Source organism: Copadichromis virginalis, linkage group LG6, assembly GCF_057382275.1.
Source record: "Copadichromis virginalis isolate Kocher_CV1m ecotype Utaka linkage group LG6, C_Virginalis_male_GT1.1, whole genome shotgun sequence".
NCBI lineage: Eukaryota > Metazoa > Chordata > Actinopteri > Cichliformes > Cichlidae > Copadichromis > Copadichromis virginalis.
Window position 1 is genome coordinate 35204501 of NC_140623.1, and position 24179 is coordinate 35228679.

The window sequence follows — 24179 nt, forward strand, 5'->3', positions numbered from 1 at the left end:
CAATTATTCGTTCTTCGCGGTCATTGGACAAAATTTGAAACGCCCACCGGAGTTTTTCTTCCGGGCTAAGGTCATGGCGTGTTGCTGAACAGCATGTGAGTTTGGATAGCCACAAACCGGAGATTTAATGTAAGAAACCTTTCATGATTCTGATTGTATATTTAAATGTACGTTTACAGCAATACATCATATATTTAAATCTTCAGTCCAGTGGAGGTTTTTTGCTAGTGTTTGTTCGTTTTATACCCGGTATTATTTAGCTCGTAATGTCGTGCATTTGGAGTGATTAGATCGACGAATACAGATGGACTTTTATCACTAAATAAAATAATCTGGCTCTCGCAGTCTCAGTGATTTGAAACTTGTGCACATGTGAACTAATAACAATTAGATGTCTTTTATAATGGCGACATTATTTTTCTTAGACGTCTTAAAGAACTTCATAGATGGCATCGGCGGTGGAGGACTTCCCTCGAGGAGGGACAGCAAAGAAGTCTACTGGGAGTAAAACAGTGGTTCATCGAACAGAAGCGGACAATCTGTTTCAGGTAGATTTTAACTTCCATCTGTTTTTGTCTGTCTTACTGAGTGTAAAAAGAATTGATCTGGGTTCAGAGTGCAGACAAAAGTGATCAAAATTAATAACCACAGGTATGTTTTTCACAAGAAATCCTTTTTAGTTATTCAGTTTCAACTCGGAGTTCCTTTTTTGTAATGTGACAATAGCATGTACAAATGAAAATTAAATTGGAATTTATCTTTTGTTGACCCGAATGTGTTGCTGCCTACATCTTGTGGAGAGGCATTGCCAGATGTACAGTGAAGCCGTCCATATCACTAACCCAGCCCTTCTGCTACTCTGCATCTGGAATCACTTCTGCACAGAAGTACTTCTCAACTCAAAGTTGGCTCTGTTTTGGCTCAGAAACTCTGTGGCTTCCACTGCAAATCAAATTATAAATGAAACAGACATCAGTGAGGCAGAATTGATTGTTACTGCCCCTGATGCATCTAGCACAGGACAGACCTGGCAAAGAGATCTGCTCTTTGCCACACCCGAGCTCCTTAGCTATGAGGTTAGGCCAATATTGTTTAAAAAAAAAAAATCCCTTGATGTCACCTGGTCTTAAATAGGCTATTGTATACTACAACACTAGAGTGTATTATTAAAACATATTTCACATTTGGCAATAATTTGCTTTTCTCTTGCAGTCTAATGAGCAAGCTGAAACCAAGAAAAGAAAGGCAGGAGCCAAAGATGACAGCAAAAAGCTCAAGAAGCAAAAGGCAGAGGAAAAGAAAGTTGGCCTGACACTTAACGCTCCAGTCAAATGTGTGGAAATTCTGCATGTTAAGGTAATCAATCTCCCAATAACCTCTACAGTACATATACAGTATTTGAATGGGTTTTTTACGTTTCATTTCTTCTGTGTTTTCTGCATCTAAAAAAAATAACACTCTTAAGCAATTTTTTAAGCTCTTGCAGGATGCTCGTCTCAGTAACGGCTTGTGTGTGTTTTTTCCCAGGATGTGAAGGAGGGCATGCTGATGCTAGGCTGTGTGAAAGAGGTGACAGACTTTGAGGTGACCGTCAGCCTGCCTAGTGGCCTGCAAGGCTTTCTCAGCATCAAGAACATCTGCGATTCATACACCAAGCTGCTGAGTGAGCAGCTGGACTCAGCTGACACAGAGGTTGGCCTATATAGTAATGAACAGAATGTTGTAGGAGATTTGAATTGTCTTGGTGTTGAGGACATTTCTGCTTGTGAGTGTGCAACAGTGTAATTCAGTCCACAATATTCATAAAATCTTTTAAAAAATCAAGACAACATTTCTATATTTGTATATTCTATAACACCGTCTTCGCTCACATACTCAAAATGTGTTAGCTGACCCTCATACATAGTAACTCTGTATTAACTGTGTTTTAATTGTTGTGCAGCGTTTTGTGACTTTTAGGTCTGTAAAAGTGCCATATTAATTACTTTATACTTTGTAGGAAATCTGCTCTTTGCCACACCTTTTCTACCCCGGCATGGTGCTCAGGTGTGTGGTTGCCAAGTTGGATGTAACGAAGAGAGGCTCGCTTAGCATCCAGCTGTCAATCAATCCAAAACTGGTCAACAAAAGTCTGACCCCGAGTGGACTGAAAACTGGCATGGTGAGCTGTTAGTGAGAGTAACTGTTTAAAAACATCCATCAAACCTGCATTTACAGAAATTGTTGTATCTTTTGTGTAGGTCTTGAGTGCGTGTGTGGAGAGCGTGGAGGATTACGGCTACATCATTGACATTGGTGTCAGTGGAACCAAGGCCTTTCTGTCTAAGGAATCCCTGAAATTCAAACACAACAATGCTCAAGGTATGGAAAATAACTTGTTGCTCATTTTGGGAAACAGTTGTTTTGTTTTTCATGCATGATTTGGTTGTGTTTCATTAGGACATTGCAGATGTTTTCAGTTTTTATAAAACAAATGTAATCAGTTGTTTTTTTTTTAAAAGGATCTCTCAAGCATTTGTGGTTTCTCCACATGTACAGAGCTGAAAGTGGGTCAGTATTTGACTTCCCAAGTAGAAGAGGTGAAGAATGATGGTCGCGTGGTCCAGCTTTCTGCTAACCTGACTACGATTGCTCAGACTTGTGCTGAACCCAAGCAGGGCTGGAACCTCACAACACTTCTTCCTGGCCTTCTGGTCAAAGCTGCCATCAAGGAGGTAAAGACAGTGTTTTTATGTTATCCGCTATATGTGTTCTGCTACTAAAACAACATGAAACAATCACCAGTGAAATATAACCTCTGAACTGCATGTAAAAGCCAGTATGTTGGTATTGCAGGTGACCAAACACGGCCTGATCCTGGACTTCCTGTCCTCGTTTAATGGCCAGGTGGATTTTCTCCACATGGAGCCAGAACGGGCTTCCAGCTACACTAAGGGACTTCAGGTAAAGTAGACCTGGCATGTTTAACACAGCGCTTATGATAAATGGGTGTTTAGAAATTTTGATGCCATGTGATAATTTGAGAGTACAAACCTCCTTTTGCATCCATCCATTCAGGTGAATGCGCGCGTGCTGTACATCGAGCCACAGACTCGTCTGGTGGGAATGAGCCTGCGCAGCCACCTTATTCATCTTGAGACTGGGATTGAGCCCGTTCCTGCAGGTAGGGAACGGATTGGAGAGGTGGTGAAGGAGTGCAAGATGACCGCTATGCACCACCTGTCTGGAGGAGTGTTGGAACTTCCGGACAAAACGTTGGCCTTTGTACATGTAAGTCAGCGTGATGCTTTGGACAAACTTTAACTTTTATAAATCTTGTATTTATATATTTTTTCTTCATAAGATGAGATTGAGATCATTTTGTTGTCTGCGTTGACAGCGGAACCACCTGAAGGAGTCTAATGAGCAAACTAATGAAAACAGAGTGTTTGCCCAGCCTGAGCACATCTGCAGGATCCTGGACTTCAGCCCCATGGAGCAAATTCATTTTGCTACTTTACGCAGGTATGTTACACTTCATTTGAGTGTCCACAGTAAATGTAGGCTTCACTGTTCTGATCTTTGCATGCCTCTCTTCTTTTGATTTTAGGAGTGTGATTGGGAAGCCTTTTTACAGATACCATGATGTTCAGGCCGGTCAGGTTGTGGAGGTAGGAACAGAGAATCATCTTTTGCTGGAAACTTGGCTTACATGTAACTTTTGATTATGAAAGTTTGAGTCAATGAAGTCTTTCAATGCATTAAGAGGATAACATCGACTTTATTAGGCAAAAAGCAAACTCATGGTCTGTTACTTATTGGGACAAATTTTAGTTTGTTTTTGGAGAAAACTTAAATTAACACTCACTCAAATGAACTCATTAAGTAACGTATTAAGTCTTACACAATAAGTTTGTTTCTATACAGAAGCAAATGGTACAAATATCACTTGTTTCTATTTCTTGACCACACCTGCGGTGTTGCTGTGAGGTTACTTTGGAACTTGTCTTTGCAAGAAAGCAACTAAGTGTATTTCCCAAAATATCCCTTTTAAAAAAATCCGTCTACTCAGTTTAATTTTTTATTGCGTCAAACCAGAAATGGAAATTCTCCTTGGCAGATATGTTAAAAATATCTTTGACTTAGGAACTCCAGTTTAATAATTTAAAATAGTGATGCTGAATGGAGAGATGACGCACATTAGTTAGAATTGCTGTAAATGAGCCTGAAACGGAAGGTTTAAACTGTGCACAGTTAAATCCTCACCTCTCTTTATTGTTCCCTGTTGTCTGTGTTACATTCTTTTCTCTCAATGTTTCTCTTTCTCCAAGGGGACAGTGTCAGTCCTGCTGAGTCATGGGATGGTGGTGCATCTGTCTGACCACATTAAAGGTTTGGTGCCTCGAACCCATCTGTCTGACATTGTCCTGCAGAATCCGGAGAAAAAGTACATGGAGGGCATGAAGGTCAAATGTCGGGTAAGTGCACTTCTGCCCTAACAAACAACTATAAAACTTCTGATGTGAAGTTTCAGCTGTGAGCGCTGATTTGCTGTTTATTGTTCCACTGAATATTTGTGTCTGCACACTTTGTCTTCAGGTGCTGTCAGTAGATGCAGAGAATAAGAAGCTGTACCTGACCAGAAAAAAGACTCTGGTTGAAAGCTCCTTGCCGTTGTTCCTGAGCTATAATGACACTCGTCCTGGTCGTGTGTCCCACGGCTATATCGTGAGCGTAAAAGACTTTGGCTGCATTGTCCGTTTTTACAATGGGGTTAAGGGTCTGGTGCCGCTCAGTGAGCTGAGCTCTGAGCCCATCGTTCGTCCCGAGGACATCTTCTACGTTGGGCAGGTAAGGTGATCGAATGTCATGTACACTGAGATTCCTGTATGGTCTTGATTTGTGTTGTATCTGTGATGTATCTCACAAGTTTGCTGGTCTCGATTGATAATCCAGGTGGTAAAGGCTAAAGTTCTTCAGTGTGATCCTGAAAAGGGAAAGATGGCGCTTTCATTTAAGGCAGTGGTCAAAAAAGAAAATGAGGAGACTGAAAAACCTGAGTTTGACTGTGAAGTGGGGAAGGTAAGAAGTCGTCTCTGTGGCGTGTTCAATTGAAAATATAATCTTTTGTCTTATTTTTATTAATTTGTCTTATTTATTGTAGAGGCTGGATGCAAAGGTGCTGAAAAAGTCACTCAACGGTTTGGAAGTGGCCATCCTCCCGGATGAGATCCATGCTGTACTGCCTATGAGCCACCTGTCTGATCACATGTCCAACTGCCCTCTGCTGTGGGAGAGCCTGCAGGAAGGAGATATCATCTCAAAACTCATCTGTCCAAGCAAGAACAAGCAGAATATTGTATCCTTTTTTTCAGTAGCCTGCAGATATTTTGCAGATCTGACCACCCGATGACCTTTACTCAGCTTTGATTGATTCACTATGTCCTCTTGGGAAATTCATACATCATCTATTTTGAAAAATGTGTGTTTCCTTAGCTGCTTCTCATTTAAAGACTCTCACCAAGAAACCAACAGTGAGATGGTCACTGGAGGAAGGAGTGGTTGCCAAAGATTTCTCTGAGATCACTGTTGGACTTCAGCTGGTTGGCTGGATCAAAAATATCATGCCCTATGGTGTCTTTGTGGAGTTTCCATACGGCCTTTGTGGACTTGCACCCAAATCAGTAAGTAAAGAACTTTTAATTTGTAAACTGAAAGGCTCATACTTGTATAACAGTTATATATTTTCCTGGTTAAATTTTCAAATGTTTCTGCTTTTCCAGGCCATGACTGACAAGTTCATCCGAGATACGACGAACACCTTCCAGGTTGGCCAGACGGTCATTGCTAAAGTGACAAACCTCGATGAGGAGAAGCGGCGATTCCTGGTCACACTGAAGATTTCAGAGGTCATATCACCACAGGGGGATGCCCAGACAAGACTCATTAATGGTCTTCAGGAGAGAAGAGCAGTCACTGAAATGTTGGTTATGAAAGGTATGTGTGAAGTCAATTAGATATAAATAGTTGCCTTTTGCTAAGTGTGTCAATAAACGCTGGGAGCTATAGACCCACGAAAGGCCAAATAAGATTTGAGTTGCAGAATTCCAGACATTTAGTGAGACTTAAGTTCCTGTTTTTGTTTTTTCTAGATAACAGTGAACTTCAGCAGCAGCTGGCTGCTCTGTCTGTTGGACAGAAACTGAAGCTGACTGTGGATACTGTGAATGACACCGGTGCCACGTTTAAGTCTGATGCCTTGATTGGTGCTACCATTCTGGCCAATAAGCACCACATGATGGGTATGTACTGAACAGGAAAAAACTAAATATTTCTCATATTATTATTATTATTATTTTTTGCTTTGCTTTGGTCAGTGAAGCTTTAATTTTGAAGAAAATATTAAATTGGTTGGAACTTGTGGATCAAAAGCACAAGGTCAAATAGACGGGTGAGCTATTTAGTGTGTATGTTGTTTTCACAATATTCAAAACAATATTATATTATATCTAATAACAGATGAAGTATGAAGTTTACCGATTCATAACATCAGGAGGTTACAGAGAAGGTATTTTGTATGAAAGATGAGCTCATATGTAACCAAAAACTGTATTTTTTGCAGGTGTTAAACTGACCAACGGACAGAAAGTCGGTGCAGTTGTCCTTCATGTTGACATGCTTTCTGCTTGTGTCCATGTCTCTATCCTTTCCAAGGTGATGGGGAAGAAGAAATCTGTGAGTGTTTATATATATATATATTTTTTATTTTTTTTTAAATTAGATCTATAAAAATATAAATCCACCATTTGATTGTAATGTTTTTAATTTTTTTATAGCTGGCTGAAGGGTTGAAATACACAGCAATGGTGCAGCACATAGACAAAGACTTTGCCGTCATCTCATTGGGTGACACGGCACAGCTGACTGTGATCCAGACTTGCAGCCACCTGAATGAGATATTCCTGTCTGAGTCAGAGAAGCTGAAGGCGGGCATGACTTTGTCAGCTGAAGTTATTGAACCCAGCTGTCAAGAGCTGCAAGGGCTCCCTTTGGTGTCGTGGGAGCGCAGTATGCCAGAGCGAAAGCGCACAGCTTCAGAAAACCAGACTGGCCGCAAGGGCCACTGCTTTGGTGAAATCCTGCAGGGCACGGTGCGGACAGTAAAACCTACCTGCATCCAGGTTACCTTAGAGGATGGAAGCTCAGGTAGCGTGCATGTGTCTGAAGTGGTGGAGCCTGCAGAAGTGCGCCTGGGATCTTTCCCCACGTCATCAGTGAAAGTGGGCAGCGTGGTCACCGCCAGGGTTATCGGAGGACGAGAGGCTTCCAGTCACAGGTAATGATGGCTGTTGTGCCTCATTTTACCTGTTGGAGTAGACATATGATATGTATTCACTTTCTTTGTGTTATGTAGTAATGTAGATGTAATCGCAACTGTTTCTGTTTCAGATTCTTGCCATTCTCCCATCCAAAGTTCACATACACCATTTCCGAGCTTACGCTGATACCCAGGTAAATGTACAACACAAATAAACTTGCATTCTGGTTTTTATATTGCGTCACCTGAGCCTGATCATTATTTAATCCTAAAATATCCAAACAACCATCATTCACACATTAACATCTCCAGCCTTTTCTGTTACTAAAATATTGCACATGTGTTTAAAATGAGTAAAATTTGTTGCACTATAATTTTCATTGGGAATTTCACCCTCCCCAAACTCTTGCATATTTTGTGCTTTTTCTGTTTTTCATCTTTTTGGTCTTTTTTCCCTCTCTGTAGAAAACTGAATGAGAGTGTCGATTTCAAACCAGTTACAGCAAAAGAAAAACTGAGCAGCTATACAGCTGGGGAGGAAATTACATGCTTTGTATCAAAGGTAAGCTTTGAAGATCGAGATGGCTGGCTTTATATTATTTTACAAGTTTTGCCCCAAACTTGAAGTGATTGTACATTTAAAAAATCCAAAAACAATTTCAAAGGAAAAAGAAAGCCAAAAAGCAAGCTTGGAATTTATGTCCTCTTTCTTTTTTCTTCAATGTCTTCATGTTTCTCTCGCCAGTTTAACTCAGACAGAAAGTCTTTGGAAGTCACAACTGATCCCAGTGTTTCTGGAACGGTTGAACTGCTGGCAATGACCACTGATCCTAAAGTAAGTTTGTGTCTTTGCAAATGTATAGGAAGAGCAAATGTTATTTGTAAAAGGTCAATCATCTTACACTTTGTGCTTATTTGAGGATATCGGCCACCCCGAGAAACTGTACAAGCTGGGCCAAGCAGTCCGTGCCAGAGTGGTAGAAGCGAGCTTCCCTCCTCATCGCTTTGTGCTGTCACTCACAGGTAAGAGCTACATGAGGACGATATAGCCTCAACATATAGATTAAGATGTTTCTAGGAAATGTGCAATAATGACATTTATAATGATAAAGAAAAAATGTTATTTTATTTAAAAAAATATCTGCAAACCAAAATAAGGGCATTTTGCATCCTCCTGTTCCATTAAGCTGCTATCAGACTACTGAAGTTACAGTTTGAATCTATTGCCACAAGGTGGCAGCAGCAGCAACATTATAGTAGTAGTGACACAGCATAAGTTCAATATAAGCACTAAAGTAGCCTAGCTAGGTGTTTTAGTGAAAGTGTAACATAACAGGTTAACATTTTAGTTAGCAGTAACTGAAGTAACTTAACTTCATTGTTGATTTAGCTCCATTTTTAGCTACTAAAGTTTTTGTGTTATGTTATTGTTGTTGGATCTTCTAGTTTTGAAATCTGTATCACATAAAATCGGGTTAATTTAATTTCTGGATTCCTTTTTTTTTTTCTCCAGGTGTCCATAAACTGGAGAAAGGCAGCATTACTTTGGGGATAGTAACAAATATTCAGCCACAAACTGGCCTGCTGGTCAAACTTCCCTTTGGGGGCATGGGGACTGTTGCTGTCACAGACCTTGCTGATGCCTACAGGCCAAACCCACTGGCTGTTTACAACAAGGATCAGTTTCTCAGGTCAGTGTGGATGATCTCTGTTATAGACCGTGTGCAGAAAAGAATAGTTTTAAGCTAATCTGCACTAGCTTCTGTTATCCAGTGCAAACTTTACTTTTGCATTTATTTCATTGTTTTTCTAAATTACCAGTAAGCAAATTAAGAGTTAAAACTTTTTGAGTGTAACAACGTTAAACTATATTTATTTAGTGGCTACTGAAACACTACAGCTCCCATCAGCTTGCATGATAAAACAATGCAAGTGTTGCAGCAGCAGTAGATTTAACTGTAACCTGTTTTCTTCTCTTATAAAAACCGATTTTTCATCATAGCTGTGATGTCTGCTGCAGTGTTCAGTTCTCTCTGTCCAGCTGTTACAGTAATGTGACACTCGTTGGCCCACATCTGTGGAGCAAAAATCTGAAAAGCTAAAGTTAGATCTAAAAAAAATTATTTTTTTTTAGAACTTTTCTTTTGGAGCAGCACCTGGAAGTTCTGTTTTCCCTTCAGCTTTTTTTTTAAATTCAATATGTCAACCCACACTTTACCTTGTGGATTTCTCTTTTTTATTAGCTGTAATATTGCTGTGCCAGCTTAAATAGAAAAAACCTTTTTCAGTGGTTTAGTCAATACAAGCACATTTGTTATTTGAAGTGGAGTCAAAATTCAGTCTGCAGAATTCAGTTATGTGTCACTGACATGAAAATATTAAAATATCATCACAACTTTAATCTCAAGACTTTCTGATTAAACATGTTTAGTGACTGTGAAGTAAATATTGATTATTTTTTATATTTATATTATATTTATATTTTTAAAATATTTTTTCAGGTGTTACCTTCTCGATAATGAAAATGACAAGTGGCAGTTGTCTCTGCGACCATCAAGGTATGAGAAGGCATCGTTGTAAAAGTTTGATTTGTGATGATTTTTGTTAATAAAGCAATAAAAATGTATCGTGTTATAATGTGTTCCTCCAGGCTGAACCCAGACAAGGCCAAGCCAGCAAAAGACCCAGAAGTGTTGTCTGTAAACAAACTGAAGGCAGGTCAGATCATCAGAGGCTATGTGAAGTCTGTTGGAGAGCAGGGAGTCTTCATCAGGTAACTAAGAGATCCATTCACAGCAAACTAATGATTGTTTTTAGAAACATTTCAACATTTATTCTAACATTTCTGCTCTTACTTGTTATATCTTCTTACTGTTCTATATAATTGTCTTTCAGGTTGTCAAGAAGCATCATTGGAAGAGCTGAGCTCCAGCAAACCACCAAATACTTTGTTAAAAATCACAAAATCGTCTCTGAGCACCTGCCTCCCAACGCCCTGCTCACCACCAAAATTCTCAGGTAAAGTCAGCTCAGAGTTCAGAAATCACTCTTCAGAATTTATGCTTTGTTACCAATTTTCTACACCGATCCAGCTTAGAATTATATCTTAACTGCCATTAATGTAGCATTTAAAAATAAAAGGGAAAAAGTTCATTATCATACCAAGTTTCAGAAGTTCTCTGGGACGGCTTTAGGTAGGGACTATTTTCAGACTCCAAACTGCCATCCTACCATTTTAGTTTTTGCTATTCTTGTCTTCAGTATTGACAAGGAGGAGGAGTTTATCAACCTCTCGCTTCTCCCTGAGGACACCGGGAAGCCAGACGTCCTTCCAGAATCGCTCGGTCTGCCGCTGCGTCTCGTCAGAGAGGAGAAGAAGAAACAAGATAAGAAGAGCAAGAAACGCCCAGCATCTGAGAGCGAAGAGGTGAAAAGACACATTCAGTTTCTTTTTTACTTTCACATGTAAATTTATTTCATTTCCTTGTGTTTTTTATTACATTGTTAACTCTTTCATTTTATGCTCTGATATTTTTGAATCATCACTTTGCATTTTTGACAAAAACAAGGCCATTGTTTTTTCATCTTCCATTTATCATCTTTGGGTCTGACAATAATAAATCCTGCACTGATCTTTGCCTAGGTGACTTTATATATGTATTGAATTGTGGTTTACGTGGGTCTTAATGGTTCTTCATTGGCAGATCTCAAAGAAAAAGAAGAAGGAATCAAAGAAGGCAAGAACTGATGATAATGATAGTGGAGTAGAGGTGTACTTCAGAGAAGAGGAGGATAAGGAAGATGAAGGAAAACCTGCAAAAGTAAGCAACTGCTTATAAACCTTTACAGTCTTGTAAATCTCCATAGATTGGGTGATTTGAATACACTTAACCAGAATCTTATGAATACGTTCTCTCCCTCAGCAGGTTACATCCAGTGCATCGTGTCCATCTAGACTGCAGGTGACAGCAGGTTTCTCCTGGGATGTGGGTCTTAGCTCCCTGAAGCCTGCCTCTGCAGCGCAGGAGGAGGACTCGAGTGATGGAGAAGACCAAGAGGGAAGCACTAAGGTGAAAAAAGAAAAAGATGTACATTCTTAGTTAGTGGAGAAACAGAACTTTCAGCACATCAGTTTACCCCTTAAAAGACCTCATTCATAATTTATCCATTCTCAACCTTTCTCGGCTCTATCCCATCTCCTTTTCCTTCCTGTGTTTTACCTTAAATGTGCTCTTTCCGCCTCCCAGCCCCAGAAGAAGTCTCGTCATGAGCAAGAGCAGGAGAAAAAGGAAGCAGAGAAGGCTTTGATACAGAGAGAGGCTGAGCTGATGGATCCAAACCTGCGGCCCCAGGATGCAGCTGCCTTCGAGCGTCTGCTCCTAGCATCACCCAACAGCTCGCTGCTGTGGCTCCAGTTCATGGCTCACCATCTGCAGGCTACACAGATCGAGCAGGCCCGCACTGTCGCTGAAAGAGCCCTGAAAATGATCTCCTTCAGGTAATGGTAGACTTGTAGATGAATACACGCACTTAGCAACTTTATTAGTTACACGTGGCACACAGTACTGCTGGCTTAAGTCTGTATGATAGAGATTCAGCAAGGTGCTGGAAACATTGCGGTACTGACATCATAGTGTTACACAGGTGCTGCTTATTTATAAGAAGTTCTTTTATTGTGGTGCAGTTCTTTTATTCCACCTCATCCCAAAGGCTTTCTGTTGGATTTAGAAGCAGTTTGAGTTTTGAGTCAGTTCATGCTAATGCTTTCTCTGATAAAGGAGATATTTGACGACCTCCCCTGATGAGTTTTGACACCTTAGTATATAACAGTAAACATGTGGTTTGGCACGCTTTAGAACAGTTTAAGGTTTTTTCCCAAGGGGCATGTGTATAGGCAGAGACCATCTCACTAACATCTGATGCACACCCAGTCATTTTGTTCAATAAGCAGGCCTGAAATATGGCAGGAATTCCTCAGTTCAAAAAAGAGCTTCAAAAACTTTACTCCTAGCAAGGTTCAAGGAAGTCAAGGAGATGTGTGGAAGTAGGGAGGCAGAATCAGGAACAAGTGAAGGTTTTGTTAAAGCTTTAGCTATCTTTTTGACTTTAACCCCTGCTGCCACCACCTAAACAGAGAGGAACTAGTCACAAAAACAAGTTAAACAGAAGTTATCAAGCACACTCATATGCACGAGGATGAAGTGGCAACAAAGACATGCTGTCAGAACAATGGCTCTGTTGCACAGGGGCTTTCCTCTCTCTGGTCACAAGTCCTCTCTTTACTCACTGCTTTGTGTTAGGCATTTAATAATGTGCTTTCTAAAATAGTCAAACCAGCCTTTCTCACATGAATGCCTTTCTGCATTCAGATCACCTTTTTTCTGCACTTTGACGTTCACTTTTAACTGCAGCAGCTTTTGAACTATATTTACACGCCCAAATGCTGCAAGTCTGTTCTAAAAATGGTTGACTAAATAATCGTAGTTTAGTCAACCAGTCAGCTACAGCAATGAGTAGTTGAATTTGTTTAACTGATAAAGCGATCTCTGCATCCAGTTGCAAGAAAGTTTGTGCACAATTTAACTAAAGATGGTTAGATGTGTAAAATTGTGCCTGTTGTGGTTCAGGGAGGAGCAGGAGAAGCTGAATGTGTGGGTGGCCCTGCTGAACCTGGAGAACATGTATGGCACAGAGGAGAGTCTCAAGAAGGTGTTTGAGCGGGCAGTGCAGTTCTGTGAGCCCATGCCTGTATACCAGAAGCTGTCTGAGATCTACGCCAAGTCCAACAAAATCAAGGTACTTTCTCAGAAAATACCAAAATATTTAGGTATGCATATTTAAATAAGCATCTGATATATGCACGATCTGTGTGTTGTTGACTCATTGTGGGGGTTTTTTGTACCCAGGAGGCAGAGGGCCTGTATAAGACGATGGTGAAGCGCTTCCGTCAGAATAAGGAAGTATGGTTTAGCTATGGGACCTTCCTGCTTCAGCAGGGTCAGAGTGATGCTGCCAGTAATCTCCTGCAGAGGGCGTTGAAGAGTCTCCCTCCAAAAGAAAGTAAGAGGGCCTGTTTAAACATCTTGTCATACTAAAGTGATCATAGCGTCTGTATGTACAATACCTCCTATGTATATTTAATGTATGCTGTCCACCAATAACTTAGCGCTCATGGTTTTTGCAGTTATTCTTAAATATTAGGGTGGCTGTTTATACAGTTGCATCCCACCACCCAACACCACCACTAGCACTGAAACTGATGCAATATTTTTAACAATTCCCATTCTTTTCACCTGTCAAAGCTGTGTTTTTCTACAGGACGTAACCTTTTCTGTGTTCTCATCCTCTTCTCTCAGGTGTGGATGTGATCGCCAAGTTCGCTCAGCTGGAGTTTCGTTACGGTGATGTAGAGAGAGGTCGCAACATGTTTGACAAAGTCCTGAGCACATACCCAAAACGTACCGACCTGTGGTCTGTTTTCATCGACCTCATGGTCAAACATGGATCGCAGAAGGAAATCAGGTGAACAGAAACTTTCTTTTCATCGTCATGGTTACCATACGTTATTCCATATGCTATAGCGTCTGTGTTCCTAAACAGTTACACACTCATAAGAACTGACATGTGAGATGGATAAGTGTGTAATATTGTATTACAACTTCTGCCTCTTTCAGAGCGCTCTTTGATCGAGTGATCCACCTGAGTGTTTCTGTGAAGAAGATCAAGTTCTTCTTCAAGCGTTACCTGGAATACGAGAAGACACATGGCACCCCTCAGAGCATCCAAGCAGTAAAAGAAAAGGCCATTGAGTTTGTGGAGGCTAAAGGCACAGAGGGTACCAAGTAAAGTCCAGATATATGCAGGCAAACACCTTATAAATGCAGGTGGACACACGTGACTTGCTGTGTACTTGTATCCTCAGATGAGGAGGAGCATTTTCCTCAAAATGACCAATATTTTAGCTTGTAATTAAGTTTTTTGTAATAGTTGTGGACTCTTGAGTGTTGAACTTGTATGCTACAATACTGTGGGTCTATAAAACAACAGTTTTGTATGATAATGAGTAAATCATGTCATGATGATTGCTGACTGTTTGAACAGATTTATAAAAGCTTCAATAAAACCTTTGTCAGTTGACTCGTTGACCTTTCAATAAATCCAAGGCTGTTACAATACATTACATGACGCTTTATTTAAAATACAAAAGGACAATATATATAGGGAGACATTACATACAATAGATACAGGCAAGACTAGTTTTCTATCAGTCTCTTTTTTTTTTTTTTTTTTTTTAAAGGGAAAAGGGCCTGGGACACAATCGGTAACAACATCATCTACTTAAATCGTCGCAGTTGTAATCCGGCTGGTCTGTTTCAGCCAGAGGGTGTAGCTGCCTCTGGCTCCTGGAGCATTTCACCTAAATTGGCAGTATTGAAGATGCATGTATGGCACAGGGTTATAGGGTGATTGACGTGGTTTGTGCTGGCTGTATTGGTAACACCCCTGAGATATTAGAGGTATCCATACTGATCCTGTAATTTGATGTCCTGCTCAATGCCAGTAGAGTCATTTCTCTCCGGCAGTGTTGCACCAGTCGTCCAGTGACAGTGGCAATGATCCAACTTTCTATTGCTGCTCCTTTTCCTGTCTTTTTTTTTCTTTTTTTGGTGAACAGTGCAACATGGAAGTAGAACTAGGAGCATTTTAATGAAAGATCCTATTCATTCACCCTTTCTGACTGATTTGACCAAATCATGTTGGTGCTATCAATATTCAGTTCCCACGAAAGCATAACTGCTCAAAGGTCAGCAGCAAAGCTGCTACTTGGGGCTCTTTAACATTTCTTCAAGATGACCCTTTTGTTCATCTTCTCTAGTGTATTTAATGTGTGTGTTTTCTGTAAAGGGAGTCTTTTCTCTTCTTCCGATGGCTCGTTCACACCTCCTCTGGGTCCATAGGCCCCTCGGCACCCTGGGGAGCGTCCGAGTGTAGCCGCAGGATGGGCTTGTTACACATGGGGCACACGCTGCGGATCTCTAGCCACTTAAGCAGGCACCTGACAGGACAAGAAAAATAACAGCTTGAAATAATACTGCATAGCTGTTTTTTTTATTACTCAGGATTTATTATCGGGACACTATTATTGTTGCTTTAGTTTTGGGGGATTTTTTTTTTTTAAGTCAACTTTTAAAGCTTAAAATAGCAGGAAAGAACTTTGTTTCCTGTTGAAATGAAAACATCTCCCACAGCAGTACTGCTGCGGTGGAGCATGGGTGGAGCGAGAGGGGTACGACATGCAGAAAAGGGGCACAGGCTGCTGCATCTCAGCCATGCGTCATGTTGTAACCTGTTCACCCACTGAGCTAGACTGACGCCTCTGCACTTTTTGGAGAAAGTAAAGTAACTTTTGTCATTTAAAAGTGCCACCAGAAGAGGTCACACAGGACTCTCTTGCTCTACTTCCTTGGGATTTTCAACTGCTGCAAATGTTTTTCACATCATTTTTGCATTTGCACACATCAATACTAAAGTATTTAGATATGATCGCAAATATAATCTGTAATTTGTCAAATTTTCTACCAGATTATATGAAGCTGTTGGATTATGTAAAATAACATCACTGCTACCAAATTTTGTGACCATGTCTAAATACTACGAAACAGCGTTTTGTTTGTGCCACCTATTATAATAAAGTAGAAGTTCTAAGAGTGGTGAAACAACACTCACACTTACTTTACAAAAATTCTAACTGGATCCTTTTTAGAGTTAATTATTGATGACAGAATGGGCAGTGTGGTGCAAGTTAAAGAACCACTGCTTTAGTGTAACACTGGTTAACCTAAAAAACAGCTTAACCGGTGTTACACAAAAACAAGAAGCTGGGAAAACCAGTCCACTAGGTTGGCTCTGTCCTCAGGTGAGAATATTAAGTAACACTAAAATTCCCCCAATTAAAATTTTACATCCAGCATTTGGTTTAACCTTTTTTTTTCTTTGTGTGTTTCTAGAAGAATAAGAAAAATATTTTTTAACCATTTATGGCCACTGACTTTATAATCAACCTTATGAGCACCCTCTAAGTAGAATTTCACAATCTGCTAATTTTGGGCTCATTTTAATGACAACTAAATCACTTGGCTTTTTACTTTCCACAATAATTAGCTAACAGAACAACATAACAAAACACACCTTGTAGATTCTCATGTGTTACGAAACTGGATTTTTTGAAACTGTAAATGTGCCCGTCTCTAAAGCAGGGTTGTGAAGTAAGGTTTGGTTTGAGATAAAAAATTTTATTTCCCAAAAATCAATAAATGAATAATTTATTTAGCACAATTCAGAGTGCTGCATATTGAACTGAGAGAATAGAAACAAAGCATTGATCCAATCACACTAATATCAATCGATAGTATCAATATTTGATTATAGTTATATTTGCAACCATACAGACAAGCAGCCAAGCTAACAGTTAAAAACAGTTTTGCAGTCATTGGAATAAAAAGGGGAAATAAACAGTTGTGTAAATGCTATTGCAAAACAACCTGTAGCTTTCACTGACGCCTGTTTTATTAATCTAGTGGGTAAATTAAATTCAAATTAAGTAGATTTGTCCTCACAGGATCACTGTGACATTGCAACCCGTTTGTGTTTATTCTTTTCGCTAAGATTAAAGTAAAGGCTGCCTCTCAGTGTGTCCCACACAAAGCATTTAGTTTGTTGTGATCTCGCCACGCCTAATGAGAATGACATTAATTTAACTTAACCGAAGAGAACGGCATATAATTGCAGCTACTATTTCTACTGAGCTTTTCACATCACTGTTTTATTAACACTCACTTCTTGTGAAATGCATGTGAGCACGGACACACTCCCAGCTCATCTCGGGTCCTGAATTCTTCCAGACACACTGCACAGGTTTGCTGCAGAGCACAAACGACACATAGGTTAGTTCGGTTGGCTTTTTTCTGGTTATAGACATCATATATGTATATATATATCCTTACAAACCTAATACACTTGCCTTTTTGTAGCTAAATTTAAGTGGTAAATTAATTTACCGTTTTGCTTTAAAGTGCAAGTATGTCAGTGTTGTGAAAATGTGCTTTTATCTTAACTGTGTTTTCAGGCAGCAGGGCTATTTCAAACTAAAAAGAGAAATTGGATATTGAATTTATACCAAAATTAGCCCTAAGCCTTGGTTTTAAACAAAATACTTAGAAGTTGTTGTTTTTTTTTTAAACAAAATCACAAGAGGCAGGACAGAGATGTTTTTTATAATGCATTTTGAATGAGTGCAGTTATTCCTGGAGCCCTACATTCTGCAGGCACTCTCACACTGACAGTATTTAAGATATTTTCAGCACATCTCCACCCTGAGTACGTGCAGCATGCTAATAACGTCTGAAGGAGAAACTGATTGAATGAACCAACCAAACATTCCCAGCACATAATGATCTCATCTAAACTGGCACATAAACAATGTGGGCAACAAACAGCTGACATTGTTTAACATAGGTCTGGTTCACATTTTATAAGAAACTATGACTTACTCCAAGAAGGCTTAATTTTTTGCTTGCCCCCTTCAGCACCACCTGCAGAATAAAAGGGGAGAGAAAGAAGAAATGTGTTGGGTCATGTGATCTATGCGTCAGCATCATGGGTCAACTGGGGTGTTACACGGCAGAAAAGATACAGTGTAAAACGGGCATTTTTGTGAAAACATAACTGATATGTGTTGATTTACTCCTACATGGTGAAAAAATACATTATAAATGCAGAGAAAACAAAAAAACCTGCAGTTCCTGTTCAACCTTCCCTGTCTGAAAGCATTATTACCAACTGTCAACACGCTACACTGTTAACACTCTGCTACCAGTTTAGTGTATGGGGCCTCATCACACGGATTACCATTTTAAAACCAGAACGTAGCGACACATAGATGGATTCAAGGTCATCTAAAAGAGGGGGTGTTAGATTTCACAGTTGGCGATATCAGCCTAAGATGTTACACTTGTATTTATAACAGGCCTAAGAAGCTGGTGTTACATGTGCACCCACAGTGCCAGATACTGCATTGACATACCTCATTGTAACTGAACTGCTCCCTAGTTCCTTGTTGCTTCAACCTGGGAGAGACACAAAGAAAACAACATCTGTAACAACTGTGACTTAAGTTCTGTGGATCCTGACCTGTGATTGCAAGATAAACACACACACACACACACACACACACACACACACACACACACACACACACACACAATCCTAACTTAATTTCACAGAACTGCTCGCATTTCCTGTTCCTCCAGTCCATTACTGTGGTTAAATTAGCAACATTTATAGAAACTTGTTTGCAATTTTATTCTCGACTAATATTTCAAAACGTTACTTATAATCATGTTGAGCCTGGCAGGATGTTCATTACTATCTGAAGAAAATCTGATAACAGTATTAGTTGTAATATTTATGTCTTTTTTAAAAAATGATTTGTTTATTTTTTAAATCAGACATTTTTTATGAGTTCTTTACACTAATTGCACTAACCTCATTTATTGGGTGTAGCACAATGGTCCAAAAATACAGTGCTGACATGCTGACAATATCATTTCATGAACGTAATACACTAAGCATAAGGAAATACACTTTGCTTTAACAAACACATGAACTTTATACAACACGCAGCATTCATATTGATTTGGAATGTTGTAAATGAAACTCCAGTAACTTTGTTTCTCTGTTTTGCTTTAGATGGCCAGTGGTCACTAATTTTCCTGCACTGGTGCTGTACACGTGGCATATAGTGGCCTTAACAGCCTTTCGTTGAAATCTAGGGAATCACAGGGTAAGTAATGATATAATGCTGTTAGAGTATGTTGCCCACAATTATCTTACTATCATAATACAAAGATTCTACAACTCTCAACACATTGTAAAACATTCCGACATTGATTTAATAAACCAATTAATATATGGGTAAAATGTATCAATAAACAAAAGAGATCAATGCAGCATTTTGCTGTATTATTATTTCCCCCACCTCCACTAAACCCCCCCCCCCTCCCCCCCAAAAAATAAAAAACCCAAAAGAAACCCAACACCCATGTATGCAAGAAGAGTGAAACAAAATGACTAATATATAGTCAAAAATGAAAGACATGAAGTAGAATGTGCTAAAATACTCTGTGGTGAACTGCAGAGTCAGTAAAAATGATTGGAGTTCATGAATAGCAGCAACCTTTTTTCCTGAGTGCTTTGCTTTTGCCTTATATAGAGAATATTTGTTGTTCTACACAAGAAATCCAAGCATAAATTGTGTTTTAACAGTTCTAAACAACATGTCACACCTTTGGCAGCTCAACACTTGCTTGGTAAACTTGCATGACATTCGCTGCTAACATTAACACATCAATACGTGAAGATAGCTGACTGCCAAGGTGGTTAGGAATTAATTTGAAGCTGCCGTGGTAGCGTGTTCCAAAGCTTGCTCAAACTTGCCCGAAAATCTCGAACTACTGGTTTGTTTATCTCAGACTCGCCCGACCTACCTGAAAAGGTAGCAGCAGAAGATGAGGCTGAGCATGAAGACGAAGAGGCCGATGCCCAGAACAATGACATAGACATTGAGCGGCAGGTGATAGATGTCAGACCCCATGCTGCAGTAGTGTTCAGAACGCTGAGAACCCAAACCACACTGGCATCCTACCAGGAAAAGTTTTGAAATAACAGATTACATACTTAACTTGTTTGCCACCTTCTAAGGTAAAAGTCCAACATGTAAAATCAAGTTTGAGGAATTAGAAGACTTTCTCATTTCAACTCTTTGATGGGATGCCCATGAGAGAGAAAAACATAATAAAATCCTGTTTTCTTTTATAGGTCATGAATTTGAAATTGGTTTAGGGTGGCTGTCTTTTTAAAGCTGCATTTCTTCAGCTTTAAACAGAGAGATGCTGAAAAAGAGACTGCAGCATTGTTTAATCTCCCACTATATCCAGCTATCTACAAAGATTTAAAGTATGCAGCCGTTAGCACCGACAGTTTAAAGTGAAACTGATAGCATAAACATTAGACTGTGCCGTTTGTTTGAGCAATTACTCTGGTAGACAGCTGAAGGTAATTTTCCTTTCTAAGGAATAAGGGGAACGCCCAAACTCTTATTGGCAAATCATAAACACTTTATTTCCAATATAAAATGAAAAGAAAGATTAATCATTGAAGACAAGTACACAAACGTTGATCATTAACAAGAACATGGACAAGCTTCTAGTGCCAGTAAAACTGAGTGTGTCTGCTGATGTGGAACTATAAATTGCAAACGCATGTGACACTCTAGGTAAACTCCACAAAAATCACAAGCTTTACTTACAGCATTTGTTAAGGGTTCAAATTTAGTAAGTGCTTAGTTGCAGGTGTGTCTGGGGAACTGTGACTGGCACTGTGGTGGCAACTGAGACGCTCATAGGACTGTGCGTTAATTTGCTGTGAACAAGACAAACATGAAGGGCAGACATCACTTCCGCCACACCACCATCTGTTCCACAGACTACAGAGATGACTGGTAGAGTGTGAGCTCGTGTGTGTGCGCTCGGGGATGGAAAAGCAAAGCTGCGTGGTGTCTGTGTGGTACAATCGAAATATGTGTGCGTTGCAGGTGGCGGGGGGTGTGATGCATTAAACAGAATGAACTTGGGGGACAAGGGCCATTTGGTAAAACAATAGCAGAGGAAGCCCCACTTCCACAGGCCACATGTGTTCCTATTAATTTGTAGCGAGGATGCTCTTTGCCAGCCTCTAAATGTCCATGTGTCTCTCTTTAGAGTGAATGAATGGGTACAGCTTGCACACTGTGGGGGGTATGGGAAGGGTAATTTGACATGGCTGGGGGTTGGGGGATTTACAAGAACCGGGTGGAGGGTTTCATAGGAAAGACCTATTGTAGCATAATGAAAGATACAATTAGGAATCACCCCAAAGAAGAAAAATAAAAATATGGAGCAAGGTAACAGAATAAAATGTCACAGTTGTCAACAACAACAAAAAAACCCAAACGAAACAACATGTTCTGGAAAGCAGCTTATTTTAAGTGCTCTCAGCTCACTCTTCAAAACACTATCTAAGGCCTCCACTCCCTGCAATTTGCCCATTCACAAGCACATCCATTATCTGAATCCCATTAGCCAACAGCCAGCAACTAAGTAACTTAGTTTATGAAGTAAGTACATGTGCTTCCATCTCTCATATATTTAGAGAAGTGCCAAGGAATCCACTCACTTACCGTTACACCATTGGAATGGTTGCATGAAATGTGACTCCCAAGGCAGCCGCAGTAAATTCAGGCCCTGTCAGGAAAAGGCTGGAGACAAGCCAAACTCGTGGGCTGGAGCTTCGGACACTGAAATCTGTTTTGGAGTCTAGATTCAGTTACACTGAGCTGGATTGCTCTTTTTCTTGGGTTGTGCTAGCTCCCGCAAACAACAACCATCAAGATTTGCTCAGATTCCACAAATCCTCTGGAGGTGTGGTTTTGTTGGCTCAGCAATCTGTGCTGCCCAACATTCCCAAATCTGGATTAACCGCTCTGTGTTAAGATTGGGAGATTTGGGACTGAGGTTTGGACCAGGACTGGAGACCTCATGTGCTCCTGGATCCCAGTGAGAATGATGTCATCACAGAAGAGAAAAGAGACAAAGAAAACCTGTTTAGATGAGATGATTGTTTCTCATATATCTCACACCAGGTGCAGCTCAGCAGTTGTTACTGTGAGAAACTGATTCTCGCTTGATCGCAGTGTGGTAAACAACACGGGCTGCTTTGTAACAGGAAATACTTACATTTCCACCAGAAAGGGGCCTCTTTGACTTCACTTTGTGTCTGCAGTGTCGTCCCTTCACGAAACTCAGTAACAGCTAGCTTTCAAAATGACAGTCCTCACCCAGTGAAGGCAATTATCTGACATTAATCTGTGCTTTGTCTTCCTCGAAAAGCTGCTTTTTTTAACAGGGGATTTTCACAAGTCTCATCCCCCTCTTGTCTCCTCTGTTGTCTCCTCCTCCAGTCTTCTGATCTTGCAGTTGATATTTCTCCTCAGCACAGAAGGCAAAGATATGCTTCCTTCAAAGCCCAAACAAAGTGAGGACAGCTCCATGCAGTCAACAACAGTCCTCTTGCTGGGTTTGGTGTTTTGCTTGCGAGTGTGTGTTTGTGTTTCAGTCAGTGGATGTGTGTGCGCGTAGGGGGGGATCCTACTCTCCCTCTAACCATCTGCTGCTTCAATTGAGAAGAAAAAAAAATCTGAGACAAAGGCGGTGTGTGCGCAAGAGTGTGTCTGCGTGTGTCGCATTCAGCCTCTTGCACCTCCAGCTGGCTTTGTCATGGCAGGCTTCCCTTCTTCCTCTTTCAATCTATAATGGTGCTCAGAGAGAGAGCCTGCGATTCGCCTTTCCCTTCCTCCTCTTGCTCTGCTCTGCCTTGGGTTTGTAAACAGATCTCTGCTCATGTGACCAGCCGTTTTGCCTCGCAACTCTCCTCTCCCTCAGCCCTCCCTTGCTACCTCTGTCCTCCAATCTGTAGGCAGAAGGAAGGCAGAATGAGCCAGACACTGGCGAATAGGGCTCCTGCAAGCATGCTGATGTGTATGTGTCTGTATGCGCACACCCCTGTGCCTGTATATGTGAGAGGGAGAGAAAAGAGACACTTGCAGCAAAGTCAAGGGAGGCCCCGGTCAGTGATATGCGCATGGCTGATGTCCTGACAACCAAAACAAAGCCATTTGTGTGAAATGGAGGTCAGAAAAAGAATAAATGATTCATCGTCATTCCTCACTTCACACATAACCAAACGGTATTTTTGTAATAGTGTGATACTCGCTTTTGTTTTGAATATTTGCTTTGTTTGATCTAATATTATATATATATATATGTAAATGATGATGTCACTGCTTTGTGACAAGAGAACCAATAGAAAGAACATGAATCAGGAAGTACGTCTGCATATGAGATTGTATAGATAAGATAAAAAGTGGGAAGAGAAAAATGACAGACAAAGACGTTGTGTTCATGCCACCCCCACACCAGGAGCCCTGGCTGCCAATTCGCTGAGGGAGAGAACAGCTGCTGGGCTACTGGGCAAGCTGCGAAGCGGTCAAGGGGAGTGCTGCTCCTCTAATCCCTAAGGGCAGGGAAAGAGGGAGGGAGAGAGTTCAATAGGATACATGCCATTTTCATTTACCCCTCCTCTCCTCCTTCCTCCACCATGCTCTAGAAATGGCATTACTCCTGAGTACGGGGGAACAGCTGGATTGGCTGCACAGAAGCACGAGCCTAAATACTCTCTTTAACACAGTGCGTGCATTGTTGGGTTCTTACAAGTTTGACTGACCCGATGTGTTGTAGCCAAAGGTTGTGTTGCCACTGTAGGCATGTGAAAGGTGATGCTTTTGGTAACAGGACGCCCTCTTGTGAAATATGGGAAAAACACCATTGTGTTGACAGCTTGCTGATGACGTGGACAGGAGACAAATTAAAGGAAAAACGTGAACTCTTCACCTCTATAGTGAGGGAGTCCAGCAGCTCTGTTAGGCTGTTTGGAGCATTTTGCTGCTCTTGCGTTGACCTGCTTATCCCTTTAGGGAGAAAGGTCATTCCATTTGACAGATTTTCTGAAATTATGGAAATTTCTGTTGTTCTAAGAGAATGGGCTCTTCAGGGATGACAGTACCCGCACAGAGCACGAGGGGTCACTAACCCTAACCCTTACCCTATGTGAAAATCATAGTTACCGGATCACAATGCAATTAAACCATTTTGGAGATGTTGGACCAGTGTTGTAGATACCATTTCTACCACCGCCATCAGGACAACAATATATTTTGAAAGAAAGTTAC

The 24179-nt window shown here is 40.5% G+C and overlaps 2 protein-coding genes across 3 annotated transcripts; one reads left to right on the forward strand and one right to left on the reverse strand.

The window, feature by feature from the left end:
• Nucleotides 1–20: 20 nt before the first annotated feature.
• Nucleotides 21–14434, forward strand: pdcd11 (programmed cell death 11). Of its 2 annotated transcripts, none has more exons than XM_085460150.1 (36): nucleotides 21–129; nucleotides 426–548; nucleotides 1213–1356; nucleotides 1528–1692; nucleotides 2000–2161; nucleotides 2241–2361; nucleotides 2539–2714; nucleotides 2836–2943; nucleotides 3058–3270; nucleotides 3380–3504; nucleotides 3590–3650; nucleotides 4311–4457; nucleotides 4579–4830; nucleotides 4936–5061; nucleotides 5144–5338; nucleotides 5493–5663; nucleotides 5763–5976; nucleotides 6132–6281; nucleotides 6602–6714; nucleotides 6816–7315; nucleotides 7429–7491; nucleotides 7763–7859; nucleotides 8043–8132; nucleotides 8218–8320; nucleotides 8811–8988; nucleotides 9799–9855; nucleotides 9948–10070; nucleotides 10193–10315; nucleotides 10559–10724; nucleotides 11002–11118; nucleotides 11221–11367; nucleotides 11545–11795; nucleotides 12925–13093; nucleotides 13204–13357; nucleotides 13654–13819; nucleotides 13972–14434. In XM_085460150.1, the coding sequence occupies exons 2-36, from the start codon at nucleotides 447–449 to the stop codon at nucleotides 14141–14143; spliced, it is 5421 nt and encodes a 1806-aa protein (XP_085316276.1). In that variant the 5' UTR covers nucleotides 21–129; nucleotides 426–446; the 3' UTR covers nucleotides 14144–14434. The 2 variants fall into 2 exon arrangements, with proteins under 2 accessions (XP_085316276.1, XP_085316277.1); XM_085460151.1 differs by having other exon boundaries at nucleotides 11224–11367.
• A 30-nt stretch (nucleotides 14435–14464) lies between these two features.
• On the reverse strand, nucleotides 14465–22807 carry LOC146708324 (RING finger protein 122). Its single transcript, XM_085460155.1, has 7 exons — nucleotides 22129–22807; nucleotides 21573–21938; nucleotides 19843–19996; nucleotides 18381–18423; nucleotides 17848–17889; nucleotides 17135–17217; nucleotides 14465–15353 (listed from the first exon to the last, which is right to left on the reverse strand). Exons 2-7 carry the CDS (start codon nucleotides 21595–21597, stop codon nucleotides 15233–15235), a joined length of 468 nt encoding a protein of 155 aa, XP_085316281.1. The 5' UTR covers nucleotides 21598–21938; nucleotides 22129–22807; the 3' UTR covers nucleotides 14465–15232.
• Between the last annotated feature and the right edge of the window lie 1372 nt (nucleotides 22808–24179).

What these genes read in the sequence shown, in the direction of transcription:
- LOC146708324 (XM_085460155.1), bottom strand. Translation starts at nt 21,597, where the DNA reads ATGCAACCATTCCAATGGTGTAACG. An exon ending in TTCTGCTGCTACCTTTTCAG is followed by an intron (nt 18,424 to 19,842) that starts GTAGGTCGGGCG and finishes TGTCTCTCCCAG; the next exon opens with GTTGAAGCAACAAGGAACTA. An exon ending in AAAAATTAAGCCTTCTTGGA is followed by an intron (nt 17,218 to 17,847) that starts GTAAGTCATAGT and finishes TGTGCTCTGCAG; the next exon opens with CAAACCTGTGCAGTGTGTCT.
- pdcd11 (XM_085460150.1), top strand. Translation starts at nt 447, where the DNA reads ATGGCATCGGCGGTGGAGGACTTCCCTCGAGGAGGGACAGCAAAGAAG. An exon ending in TGGAAATTCTGCATGTTAAG is followed by an intron (nt 1,357 to 1,527) that starts GTAATCAATCTC and finishes GTTTTTTCCCAG; the next exon opens with GATGTGAAGGAGGGCATGCT. An exon ending in TTACATGCTTTGTATCAAAG is followed by an intron (nt 7,860 to 8,042) that starts GTAAGCTTTGAA and finishes TTCTCTCGCCAG; the next exon opens with TTTAACTCAGACAGAAAGTC.